This window comes from Citrus clementina, unplaced genomic scaffold (genome assembly GCF_000493195.1).
Source record: "Citrus clementina cultivar Clemenules unplaced genomic scaffold, Citrus_clementina_v1.0 scaffold_2, whole genome shotgun sequence".
NCBI lineage: Eukaryota > Viridiplantae > Streptophyta > Magnoliopsida > Sapindales > Rutaceae > Citrus > Citrus x clementina.
Window position 1 is genome coordinate 32235045 of NW_006262688.1, and position 13611 is coordinate 32248655.

General features: G+C 36.4%; 4 protein-coding genes and 1 non-coding gene across 6 annotated transcripts; all 5 read right to left on the bottom strand.

Moving 5' to 3' along the window:
- Positions 1-1235: 1235 nt before the first annotated feature.
- Positions 1236-3269, bottom strand: LOC18052478 (nuclear transport factor 2B). Its single transcript, XM_024191676.1, has 2 exons — positions 1566-3269; positions 1236-1431 (listed from the first exon to the last, which is right to left on the bottom strand). Exons 1-2 carry the CDS (start codon positions 1866-1868, stop codon positions 1357-1359), a joined length of 378 nt encoding a protein of 125 aa, XP_024047444.1. The 5' UTR covers positions 1869-3269; the 3' UTR covers positions 1236-1356.
- A 28-nt stretch (positions 3270-3297) lies between these two features.
- Positions 3298-5982, bottom strand: LOC18052479 (probable dolichyl-diphosphooligosaccharide--protein glycosyltransferase subunit 3B). Its single transcript, XM_006449024.2, has 2 exons — positions 4821-5982; positions 3298-3664 (listed from the first exon to the last, which is right to left on the bottom strand). Exon 1 carries the CDS (start codon positions 5880-5882, stop codon positions 4839-4841), a length of 1044 nt encoding a protein of 347 aa, XP_006449087.1. The 5' UTR covers positions 5883-5982; the 3' UTR covers positions 3298-3664; positions 4821-4838.
- Positions 5983-6095: 113 nt separating this feature from the next.
- LOC18052480 (pentatricopeptide repeat-containing protein At4g21170) lies at positions 6096-8163 on the bottom strand. 2 transcript variants are annotated; one of them, XM_024191546.1, is made up of 2 exons: positions 7711-8163; positions 6096-7590 (listed from the first exon to the last, which is right to left on the bottom strand). In XM_024191546.1, exons 1-2 carry the CDS (start codon positions 8141-8143, stop codon positions 6407-6409), a joined length of 1617 nt encoding a protein of 538 aa, XP_024047314.1. In that variant the 5' UTR covers positions 8144-8163; the 3' UTR covers positions 6096-6406. The 2 variants fall into 2 exon arrangements, with proteins under 2 accessions (XP_024047314.1, XP_006449088.1); XM_006449025.2 differs by having other exon boundaries at positions 6096-8163.
- A 1150-nt stretch (positions 8164-9313) lies between these two features.
- On the bottom strand, positions 9314-10699 carry LOC18052481 (thiamine thiazole synthase 2, chloroplastic). The gene is made up of 2 exons (XM_006449026.2): positions 9659-10699; positions 9314-9550 (listed from the first exon to the last, which is right to left on the bottom strand). The coding sequence occupies exons 1-2, from the start codon at positions 10568-10570 to the stop codon at positions 9383-9385; spliced, it is 1080 nt and encodes a 359-aa protein (XP_006449089.1). The 5' UTR covers positions 10571-10699; the 3' UTR covers positions 9314-9382.
- A 1918-nt stretch (positions 10700-12617) lies between these two features.
- TRNAL-UAG lies at positions 12618-12697 on the bottom strand. Its single transcript has one exon. It is a non-coding gene; the product is annotated as a tRNA-Leu (tRNA).
- Between the last annotated feature and the right edge of the window lie 914 nt (positions 12698-13611).

Sequence of the window (13611 nt, forward strand, 5' to 3'; positions counted from 1 at the left end):
GTTAATTTCCAGGGATCTTCACATTGGATATATACTTACAAGTTGAAAGTCCATACAAATCCAAATGAGTTTACTGACTGAGCACTGTTCATGATGCACGAACGACTTGACTTTTATTATTAGGAAAAAGAAGTGTTCTTAGTTTAGCCGGCAGAATTCTAGATTAACATGAATGTTACAAGCCGACGTTAGGTATAGAATGAGATGGCATTAATACATTGGTCGATACGCAGTCATAATGTATTAAATAACTAGGAAAAAAAATTGTATAATATTAAACAACTAGGAAAAAAAAATTGTATAATCTATATTCTCTAATGTTTCAATTGAGTATTAGGTATTAGAAAGTCTTGGATCACATGTGTCATAATTTTCTACAAAAGTTTAGAAAAACATTTATTAGAAGAGGATTCAAAACTAGAGTATGGGAATGTGAGATTGATCTACAATTTAATTTCATCATTTTTTTTAGTAGTTACGAACTACATATATATTATAATCATAGATCCATTGAAATTCTAAATACATATATTTATGGTAAAAAGATTGTATTAGAAAGCATAACACTTTAACTGAGTGCATCAATTTTAATTATAATGATATATACATTTAAATATAACATTCCCTATAACACCATAATTATGGTTTCATTTTACTTTGAAAAGTTTTTGCATGTAAGCGCCATTTGTTGTAATTGTAGGCTAGATTTTATATACAAATCTCAAAACTAGATCGAGTCCTTTATTTTTGACAAGGCAGCTACAAGCCAGAAATTTGTATATTTTTTAATCTAAATTTGTAGCCATGATCGATTGCTAATAAGATGAGAAAGAGAAAGAATAAGAAGAGATGAACAAGAAAGAAAATCGCTCGAGATAGAGAAGAAATTATAGATCATTAAACATTAAACAGAAGACAGAGGACAGAGAAAAAATTTATGATTAATTAGTATCATCAAATCTTGATCCTTCATTGTTCTTTATAATCCAAGGACCTAAATTTTTTGCCAAAATTTGTGTTTAAACTTATGGATATTGAACCTACCCCTTATAATGGAAGATTACTTGTTAATCGATAAGCATTAGGATTGTTATTTCACTTAGAATTTATTCCAACCGTCTTGGATTATCTTATTCTATTTAATTTCTAATTACTTCCGCAAACTAAAGATAGCAAGTATACGATGAGAAAGAACGATCAAGAAATTGTTTTTTGAAAATAAAATGAGCAAATTAATTGGTTCATAATATGGCCCAGCCCGGCCCGGGGGATTACAATAACAGTATGTGTTGATGGAACACATTACGCAGCACCAGGACTGTTGACAATCTGAATTAAGGAGAAGTAAATAAATATTCAACCATAATTAAGGCGAAATATGTCATTCTGAACAGCGAAGCTTCCCCGCGGCGTTGGAATCAGGTGGAACATCTGCAAATTAAACACTTCAATATCAATGTTTAGTTTTATGTCACTGTAAAGTACAGTAAATGTGACTTGACATATACAGGTAATATATATCGAGAACCACAATTGGTGATGTGAAGTGAAGTGAAATTCATAACCTGGCTGAATCTCAAGTGGTGGTCCTCTCCGGCCAACTGAAGGCTGCCGCTGACAAAGATGAGTAAGCCGCCGGTGGATGGACAGGGCTGGGAATCAATGGTGCTGATCATGTGTCGGCATTGATCGAACGGTAGCTGGTTAAACTTGGTAGAGATATCATCAACTCCAAAAATTTTTTGGCCTTCAAATGTGAGCATGGAAGTTGGTTGATAGAGAGAAGAAAGGGAAGCTCTATCGTTGTCAAAGAGGTGGTAGTAATGACCCACAAATGTCTTTCCTACCAATTCAGTCTGATCTTCCATTCTGTCTTTTCTTTCCAACTCCTCTTCTTCGGTAGTCTCCACCAGCCCCTCAAATAACGTAGGGGAAAGGGTGCATGTGACCAATTAATTAATTAAATTAGTGCATTTCAGATGGGTGGGCAGTGGGATAAAGCACTAACAAAATTAAAGTAGTAGTGGACGGTGACATGTGACGTGAGGGTAATTGAAGGGTAATGCTGAGGAGAATCGATATAATGCTGCCTTTGTACGCAAAGTTGGAAAGGGTGATAGAAATAGTATAATGCACTTTTGTTTTGAAAAATCTAATGGCATCAACCTTTGAACCTTGTGTTGGTTTTTTTATAGCCTCTTGACCGTCCAAATGCACTTTTTAAATCAGCTTCTGTGATTGTTAGAATATTTACTCTCAAGGACAGGAGGAGTGAAGAAATGGAAGTGAGATTTACAGAGAGTTACTAAAAGATTACAACTCAGAGCGTGATGGCTACACTGCTCTTTTCAGTGTTTATTGGGTCTTTTGCTCAAAGCCGAAAGTATGGAATAATTACCTTTTCTGAATTGAATGATCATTCATTCTTTCCGAGTCCGATCCGTAACTTCCTCTTGGGAAAAGTCGGCAGGAGTTTCTTTAGGAAAACCCATTTCTTCATTTAGCGGGCTAGAACTAGTCCTACAAGATCAGATCGTTGGAATCAAGATGCGTGCCCAGAAAGTTCCAGACTAATTTCTTCCCTATTGCAGATTTTGCGTGTTATACTCAACATAAATTTATGCTTGTCCATGATAAACATTTCAATATTGTACAACCTAAAACTAAAAGATTGAAAGCAAAATTCCACAAGCGGAATGAAAGAAAGAAACTCTGGAAGGATCGATCATTTGGTGGCTCCCAACAAACTCTCAAACTGGAACAATGGGTCAGAAATGAAGAAGGTTGATTGAATTTGGCATTGCAATCCGTTTTGGCATCAGATGCTAGACTCACACTAAATGTGCAAAGCACATTCTTCAACTGGTTCAATGGGCAATTTTGGGAGCAACAGCAGAGAACCCTTGCTTTTGCCCCTTAAAACGCTAGACCTTGGACGTGGCCCAGCCCAATTTGAGTTAAGATTGTGGGTTGGGGTAAGCAATTAGCGTCATGAAATATCATATTCGCTATGCTGCTTGAAAATCACTTTTTAGTCTCTAATATGGCATAATCTTTGATCACCCAAGGACCAGGACAGCAAGACGGGGCACCTAACTAGCTTCACGTTTAGAATACAGAAAGGGAAGAAGGAAAAACTGAGCATCTGCCTCATCTGCTTAATCCACGATGCCTATGCTAAATAAGCTTTGAGGTTTCCATATGGTATAAAAGCAGCCCTTCACTCTGCTCTGTGGCTGAGCAGAGTGATAAAACAGAGGGAAAAACCTTGGAAAGAGCAAAAGTGTCCTACAGAAACAGAACAAATGGTGTATCATGTATAAGAGCTTCAATTGTGTTCATCAAGGAAAAGCAGGTTCCAAATGAAACAATACATGGAGGACAGTCATGACTATTGATCCTAACACAATATAAAACTTATAATTGCGTTGGTTCAGATCTTAAATAACAATTTAGTGTACTAAGGTATATATAAAAATGTGGTATGCGAATCTCTAGAGGTATTGATATTATCAAAACCATAACTTATCACGATAAACTTCTCAGCCAACCAGTTCAACCAACATAATCTATAAATGTAATTGCAATCAGCAGCTAGAAACAAGAAAGCAGCAACTTAAAACTTCCCTTTGTTTCCTGCGCCATTCATTCAACAAATTATAGGCTGCATCAAAATAAACATGGAAGTTATTCTGCTGTTTCGCATGTAAAAACATGGACGACAGTGATGAGGCTAGACATGGAAAAAGAAAATAAGCAAAAAGTAAATAAAGTCACCACAACATTTCCTCTTGATAGAAAAATGGAAATAGTACCAACTAAGAGATACTCCCTTGTTGGATGAAAGGGTTTTCAGTGTTACCATTTGATAGAACAATAGTATAATCCAATGGACAAATAAATGCTGCCTACAGTAGCATCCAAATGGAAAGCCCAACTCTGACCACTATATGATACCAGACCAAGCTGTATTTGATTTAGAACTCACAAGTTACAACAACCTGATTAACTAAAGTTTCAAGCCATCAAAATCTGGGATGGAAAAATCTGTGATGCCACACTCTCACACACAAGAAAACTGCAAAAGTCCCAACAAGAAAGACTCAACTACAAATATTAGTATTAATCTTTCAAATACGGACCTTATGGTAAATACAAGCAGGTGACCTGATCAATCCAATTTCCCAGACAGAAAGGGATTGAAGTAAAATTTCTCATAACCAGAAATATTGTATTCATCACCATCATCTCATGTTTGGTTAGAGTTCACAACTATCTGTATGTCAAAACCATTGCACCTATGACACCCTACAGGAATCAAGGACAACGTAATTTCAAAGTAGATTGAGTTACCTAGACAGCAACATGTGTGTCACAGAAAAATCATCGAACATCAGAAAAGGGGGGGGGGGCCTTTTATATACGACCCCTGCATACTGAACCCCCGGCAAAATTGGACCCCCCCCCCCCCCCCCCCCCCCCCCCAAAAAAAAAAAGAAAGGCATGATATTGAAACAACAGGAACCTCTAAGACTTTAGTTGCAATCCAGTCATAGATAAATTCAGCCAAGTTCCTTAACCTCCTCAAGATTTAGCAATGTCTTCTACTTCTAGCTCAATGGCTGAACTTGGGATAGCAATAGTAGAAGATCACAAGTATAAGCTAAACATAAAAGTGTGGAAAGGCATTACCAGAATTTTGAAAGATTGTCATGGTCAGGTATTAAAAATATATAGGCGTACAAGTAAAACAAGACAGTCGAAGCAGAAGTTATAATGGAAAATCATATGCTCAAAATGTGAAAAAAAAAAATCCTGACCACATTCAATTCTTTATCTCAGTTCCAGCTGGAAGGCCAGAAACCATGAACTCCATATCCAGTCTTCCAATTGTCCAGGTAAATGACCTTATTCACCGCCCAAAAGGAAATCAGCAACGAGACAATCATAACCCATCTCTGTATTGACACACTCTTCACTCTAACAAGACCATGCGTCATCAGAGCCAATAAAAGCCCCACAATAGTGTACAAAAACCCCACAGCAAAACCCTCCGCTCCCAACTGCATCCCAGACCCCTGGTAAAAGAACACCAGCTTGTTCGGATCGTTTCTGTCAGCTAAAAACATGGGCATTTTACGAATTATATTGTGCATTGCACCGGACACACTAAAAAAGTAAACAAAGACGGAACCAAGCAGCCAAATCTTGCGGTCGTGCAGTAAAGTCTCGCCGGCGAATATCTTCTTAGCCATAAACGGTATCCAGATTAAAATTACGACTACGATGAGTCCGATTTGTTTCTTGGAGAGAAGCGGGGGACGTTGGATGGGTCCCACGGTGAGTTTGGTACGTGATTGGACGAAATCGGCCATTGACTCGGCCATCCGTGCGAAGTCACCCTGCTCCATCTGAACCGAATCGTCTTTGAGGGATTTGGCGTCGGGGCCCACAAGGCGTATGTGAGGGAGAGAGTTGACTGCGAAAAGAGCGAATGAGGATTGGGATTCTTTGAATTCGAGGTAGCAGAAGAAGAGTTTTCCACGAGAAGAAGGATTGTCGACGTTGTTGGCGATGAATGAGGAGGCGACGAGGGAGAACTCGTTGCGGAGTTCTTGGAGGTGGAGCTCCGGCTTGTTGTGGAGCTGATGAGCGTCGAAGAATATTAGGATAGAGTATGACCGTGGGGTTTTTGTGGAGGTTAAGAAACGGGAGACTAGTTGGTCGTTTAGGTGGATGACGCCGGCTTCTGATTGGGATTGCAGGTTTAGCAGCTCCGATACCAAATCCGAGTTCGAATCCGACGTGGATAATGAGACCAATAGTGTCATAATGGCTGCGAAGTAGAGGATCAAATGGTTCATTTTTGGGGAGATCGCCATTGTTCGACACTGGCGTTTGGAGTTCTGTTTTAGCCTTCTAGGTTTTCGATCTGGGAGTCCGAGGAGATGACCAAACGAACTGGAAGACTTTCAGACGACTTTCAGCCTGCGTCAATACGACGACGGTTTTGCGTTGTTTTACTATTATCTAAACTAAACGGTCAAATATTATTTACTTTTACACACGATGGAATACGACATGTCGTTCTATTTAGCTGCTCGTTGAAAATTTTAGGGTCTCTCGACACAGAACGATATCATAAACGCCGCAACAAAAGCAACTACAAAATAATCAGAACGAATACAAGATTGCGGCAACATTTACATGATGGTGGCAGATTATCTCTACTGGGAGAAAAGAGAAAAGTCAAATTGTGAATGTGAAATTGGATCATAAAGCTTCTGTGACTCAATTCAGCTCAATGCCGTTTAAGTTTCAAAACCTTCAGCATAAACATAAATTAATCATCAAAGGGTGGATCCAGTTTGAATTTGATCATGATATACACGTGCAGTTAAGTCTATCACATGAATCCAGAAATCACTTGTTTATATGTTGCTTCATCAGGTTTGTGTCCCATCTTCAACATTTCATCATGAATTTTCATGGCTTTTCTCAGTTCCTTGAGGTGACAAAGCCTGCTAACCACAATCACAAAGCTTGAGCTGCTCACAACTTTAAGTTCCTTCATGTAATCAAATATCTGGACTGCTTCTTCCATTCTTCCATCTTTGAACAGTCCGTCAAGAAGTACATCATATGTTGCTACATCCAAGCTGCCTTTCAATTTCTCTATCTTAATATGCAAGGCAATAGCTTTATCAATCTGTCTGTTGGAGCAGTAGTACTCCATTAAGGATGAACAACAAAAGGAATCAAGCAATAAACCTTGATCTAAAACAGCACTCAACAATTCCTCCACTTCTTTCCATTTACCTTTACCGCATTGTGATGCTACAAATCTAGACAACTCCATTGCACAAGGAATGTATCCTCTTTCTACGACATCCCTTAACAATCCACATACCTCCTCAGGCTGATGTTCTTTGCACAGGACATTTACAAATGCATAATAATCACTATCCTTCACCGTGATACCCCTTTCAGATATCAAGTGGTAAATTTGGATAACTTCCTTTACTCTTCCTTCTTTAGACAATGCCTTTAACATACACCCATATGTATCATCCTGTAATTCAATCTTCTCATCACAAGCTCTCTTGAAAATCATCTCCGCTGCATATGTCTTCCCCATATCAGAAAGCTTTTGAATGACAGAATCATTTCCAGATAGAAAATTTTTTGGAAGCAACTTTTTCTCTACCATTAAACCCACTATCCTATCACTCACTTCAGTTTTTTCATATCTACAACCCCCATCAAGTATCGAACTATAAGTACTAAAACCAGGAGTTAAATTTCTACCATTACACATCTCATTTAATCTATCAAACGCAGCTCCAAAATCCCCTTTTTTGCTATAAAAGTCAATAACAAGATTATACATAACAGAGCTGTAAATTCCCGAATCCAACAGTCCTAAAACAACCTCAAATTTTCCACTTCTACAAAGAATCTGAGCAACCAATGACCAAGTAAACTTATTTGGCGACACTCCATCCCGAATCATGGCACCATATAAACACGAAGCTAGTCTAATCTCATTTTGTCTGTACAAAGCATCAAGCAACGCATTACAGGCACTAACTGCAGGTACAAAACCGTAAACCCTCATCATTCTATACACCTCTAAACCGTCCATAAACAAACCCTTATGTGAATAGCAATCAAGAACTAAACTTAAAGCATCAGACTGAGAATCTCTACCTTCACAAGATTGAATCATGGAATGAGTAAGCACAGTGGCAGTGTGCGTCTGGATTAAAGAATCCAAAATGGGATTGATGCGCTCGGTTTGACCCGACCCGAGAAGTAATCGGATGATGTGGCACTGGGATATGAGGTCAGGTTCGAAGTGTAAACTGGTTTTAATCCAATAGAAGAAGTTGAGAGAGACTTGTGGGTTGTGTTTGGTTTTGTGGAGGATTTGAAGGAAGAGAGAAGGGGTTAGTTTGGAGGAAAGGTGGAGGTTTTGCAGAAGAGAGGGCCAGTTGTGTCTTTGTAAGAGAGTGGATGAGATTTGATGGACTAGCTGGGTTCGTTTGATTTGGGTTCTCCAATTGATAGAAGTTTTTTTCGCTTTTGTTGTTGAAGTTGAGAATACTTTGATGAATTGGCAAATTCTGTTGTTGGGAAGCATTTCACTTTCTTTGAAGACAGAGATCAACTCTGTATTGTTTGCTTGTATGACAATGTAGACAACATAACGGGCATGGCAAAAATATCCGCCCGGCCCGGATTTGGCGATTTCGGGCCGAGTTACATCAGGTCGAAGATGAGGTTGGACCGGTCCTAATCCAAGCTTCTCTTAGGGTCCGTGTGGCATCCCACATATTACATATATTTAAAATTTTAAACATTTTAAATTCATATTTTCAACTCAATTTCATCAAAACAAATTTATAAAATAAATTAAAAATATACATATATAATATTATAAAATATAAAATTCAGATTTTTTAATTTGGTCGAGTGTTCAAAAAACATGTCTAGACTAAATTTGGACATTGCTATAAATTGGCTTGAGTTTTTGTCATTCCTACAAACACACAATTGATAAGGGTAAATTGATGTTGTTTGTTTAGGTAGTTTGAGAATTAATGGACTCTTCTCACTTTAATCATGGTCATTGGATAAACTTTACACAAAGTTTAATTCTTAGTCTAATCCAATATTAAATTTATTAAAAAATCCTCCTTAAGAAGTTACATACCATCAATAAAAATGTTATAACCACAAACTCAAATATAGTTTAATTAATACAATTTTTAAATTATTAAAAACTATTATTGTGTTGATGTAAGTTATGTCATTGTATAACTTAACAATACATTTATGAGAATCACTTAAAAATCTCGTCTAAAACTTAGATTTTTTTTAATGTCATTGTTAAATCAATTTTAGTGAGACAAACTCTTTTTTTCTTCTTTTTTTTTTTTTTTTGTTTCTCTTTTCTTTTGGAACATTCATTCAGTTTGGATTCGTAATCATATCTTGGTTCAATTGGAAGAAATTATAGCAATAATTTTCTTATAGGATCTAAATGCCACCGCCTGTGAGTCGCTGACTTATTCTTCAATAGCTCTCCCGGAGATAGAGCCCTCCCCGAGCTTACAGTTTTATGTACCGAGTATTACGGAACTCGGAAGGCTATGTAAACATTTGCTTTTATTTTTTATTTTCTATTTCAACATAAAAGCAGCATTGCCGTGCTTTTTTTTTTAGCTGTTGAATTCATTAATTTGGAACTCAACAAAAATCGAAGAAAAATTACACCAAATTTAGTGGCCGATCGTAGTTACAATTTTTATTTTTTTTGGGTTTATTGTTGATTTTGAATTCTCATCAAAATGTACATAATTCTCAGATTTTATAATTTTTAAGCATCAACAATCTCGCTGTTCTCAGTGGCAGCAAGGATAAACTCTGGCTGTACTTCCGTAACTTCACTGAATGTCCCATCTATCGCATTCGGCTGCCCCAATGCCTTCAACGCCAAGTGGGCTGCCTTCTGCCCTGAAATCATCATGGCCCCGAATGTAGGTCCCTGCAGGATCATCAGATTTAAATTAAATCAACAAAATCCCCCATTTAATCGTATAATTAAAAACAGAACAGACGTACACAAAATTTAATAAAAATAATTAATTCTCACCATTCTAGGGGCACCGTCGATCTCTGCGACTTCCATGCCCGTGACAATCATGCCAGGCACGATCTCCCTGGTAAGCCTAACGATAGCATCCTCTGCAGTGTTCATATCGAGAGCTTTCATTCCGGGGACGGAGTCAATCATGCCAATACTCTTAAGCCTCTTAACACCGGTAGCCCCAAAAGGGCCGTCATGGCCACACGAGCTGACCACAATCTTGGCCTCCATCACATTGGGGTCCATGCAAGACTGTGTGTCGTGATTCATAGACACCAAGGCCCAGTTTGTGACGACGCCACCTACTCTCCCTCCCTTGACGATCAAATCCTCAGCTGCAACAGCGTTGAACAACTTCACGTTAGGCCTCGCCAACAGCTTGCTCATGATTGTTGAAGTGAACAACGCGGCGTGCTTGATCACGACGTAGTTGTCTTGCTCGTCGTACTCCACGCCGAGCTCGTCTAGGAATATCTGAGCTGGCTTGCGCACGACCATCGCCGAAAAGAGCTGGCCACCGAGCCATGCGCCACCACCAGGGCTTACTGATTGCTCGATTATGGCGACACGGATTGAGGGGTTCTTGCTGATCTCGTAAGCGCAGGAGAGACCGGCGGAGCCAGCACCGACGACGATGACGTCAGTGTCGGCGTAGGTGACCATGTCAGTCATGTAACGGCGGGTCATTTCACGAGAAACGATTGATTCTTTGATGGGGTCGAATGTGAATGAGTTGAAGTCGTACTGTGGAGTCAAGGACATGGAAATGGTGTGGGTTTGTGATTGTGAGGAGGATCTGATGGGAGTGACACGAGAAGTGATGATTGGGCTGCCATGGAAAGATGACTTGTGGTCTAAGAAAGAAGATTTAGGGCTTGAAGAGAGTGAGGAAGTGAGGGTTGTAGACATGGCTGCCATTATGTTAATTTGTTTGGACACTTGCGTAGGGTTGAAGTTTGTAATGGAATTTTTGAGAAGGGTGACCGTGGAAGTGGGTATTTAAGCACTTGTCAGGCGGTGAGAGTGATGAAAAATATCGTGTGAAAATATCTAGAAAGTGCAATTAGAAGGAGAGGAAGATAGAATTTGAACGGTCCGTATCTTATCTGGAAATTTGGCTATCTACTTGGGATTTCTGATATTTTTTCTCATTTTCCTGTGGAAAAGGAAACAACCAGCACGGCTTTCGGTTCTGTCATTTTCATTTTTTCTCTCTAAATGTATTTCACGAGCCTACCAAAATTTCTCCAATCACCTTTTACTAATTAAGGCTCTTTTTTTTTTTCTCATCCAAAAAAAAAAAAAAATTAAAATTTTTTTTCCTTATATATAATCTTAGGGCATCTCTAATATAACACTAAATCTAACACCAAATCACTTTTTACACCATTTTTAGTATAAAATACTTCTCCAATGTAATACTAAAATGGTGTATGTTAATAAAAAATAAGAATATGGAGGCAAAGAACAAAGAATAATTTCTTAGGATTTGAGACGTGTTTGGACACTTTCCTTTAAGGTTTTATTTGCCCTCTCCAATCTTAGTTTGCTATAGAGTATTAATGGCAAATTATCCCCAAGATATATCAAATCCTGAATACAATCTCTAGCAAATAAGATTGTATTTCCAGAATATATATGAAACCTGCAAAATCTGATAATACTTTCCAAAATATGTATATTTCTTTTATGAAGAAGATGTTAATTCAAAAGAATGCAACCATTCGAAATCGTAATTCTTCAAAAAAAACTCTTTTGGTTTGAATGTGCAACGATTAACACTTGAAATTTTCAAGTTTGTCAACCGTTTTTAGTTGACGCCTTTCTGGAAATAAACGGTTAACCGTTTTCTCAATAAACGGTGAGCCGTTTTATTCCAGAATGTCAAATACGTTGCTCTCTGTACATAAACGGTTAACCGTTTTCTCAACCATAAAACATGCTCTCTGGAGTTAAACGGTTAGCCGTTTTCTCCATAAACGGTTAGCCGTTTTCTCCATAAACGGTGAGCCGTTTTCTCTAGACCATAAAACATGCTCTCTGGAGTTAAACGGTTAGCCGTTTTCTCCATAAACGGCGAACCGTTTTTGTCCAGAATATCAAACCAAAGATTAAAAATGTTACAATCTCTCTTACAGTGTAATGAATAGTATTGTATGGTGCAACACTATTTATTACACCAAATTTGATACTAGAGAAAAAAGTCTCAAATATCCTTATTACTTTATCTTATTTACATATATGTCCTATTTATATAATATTTTAAGTTATTATTATTATTTTTGTTACTTTTTTAATTTCATTTTTTTTAATTTTTGAATATTATACTAATATTTTAAATAAAAAATATTCATCACAAAAATTAATAATAAAAATAAAATACCAATAACATTAATTACTAGATTACATATTATAAAATTAAATTAACACAAATTAAAAAAGCTACTACTACTAGCATAAATTAGAACAATTATTTAGTAATGTGGGAGATCATTATTAGATCCTCCAATATTATCAAAATATTGGCCAATATTATTTCGAATAACTAGAGTATTATTGTTATTGTATTGTATTTTTCTATATTATTGTTGTTATTTATTGTTATTGTTATTTCTATATTAATGTGATGTTTAATTTTCATAATGTACTAATTTAGTTAATTAAATGCAAATTTAGTAATTTTCTACATTTTTTTGTTAATTGATATAAAATTACTTATTACTTAATTATCTATATTAATAGTAATATTTATTGTGTTAATTGAATTAATTCTTGAGAATTAAAGGAATAAAAAGAAGGATATTCTTTTTGATGTAAAATTTGGTGTAAATGAGTTAAAGATGAAATAATAATTTGGTGTGAAAAAAATATATTTTTTGTGTTGATATTACACCAAAATAGTATTATGCATTGGAGATGGCCTTACCACTATCTTCCCCTATTAAAAATTATAATATTAATAGTCTGACAGCTGTGGGATTTGAACCCACGCCCTTTCGGACCAGAGCCTAAATCTGGCGCCTTAGACCACTCGGCCAAACTGTCGCGATGGGTGTGATTTAAACTTTTTTTTATATTTAAAGGGTTTTTGTTGTCACTAATTAATGCCAAATTAGCGTTGAGGAGCTTTCAAATTTTGAAGACGGCACTTTCGTTATAGATATCCAGGTCCGACTACGCAATCTTTTTACCGACATTTATAACAGCCCCTGAGAGGTTTATTTTATTTTATTTTTTTATATTTTCTTTTGCTCGCACGTGACTTGTTCACATGCTACACGTGAGTGCTCGATAGACCACAAATTAATTTCCTTTTTTTTTAAGAAAAAAATACACTATCCATACTAAAGTCTAACTTCCTTGTCCGTTTCGAAAATAGATGTACAGTTAAATAAGTCGGCCACCAATCATATATAGTGTTAGCCACTATTTAATATTGGGGTTTTGTAATTTAAAAATTATAACTATTATAAAAAATATATAATTACGAAATAAAAGTTATTAGATATGTGGTAAATTTGATATTTAAAATAAAATTTTGAAAAAAAAATATAAAATTTTCGTTATACAAGTGATGAATTAAATCAATTGATGAATTAAATCAATTTAACTTCTAAAGTATCGCGGTTAGTATTTATCGAATATTTTAGTGCTGTAACTTAAAAATAACAACTGTCTAACCTCAATATCAAATAAAGTTTATAGTTTAGACATTTTAACTTCATTTTTCGTTTGTGCAAATGAAAAATAAAAATAATCTCAAACTATTTTGCTTATCATGATTCTAAAACTTAATTGTAAGACAATGGCGAATGTCAAATGAATGAATAAGTTGGCCTAATCCAATTATTACTTGTCAGAAAAGTCTTTTTGCAAATTCCGATAGTTACAAAATTATTTACTGAAGAATATTGCAAGTATGGTATATGAGAACGTAATATCTGCTGAAGCTAATGGTT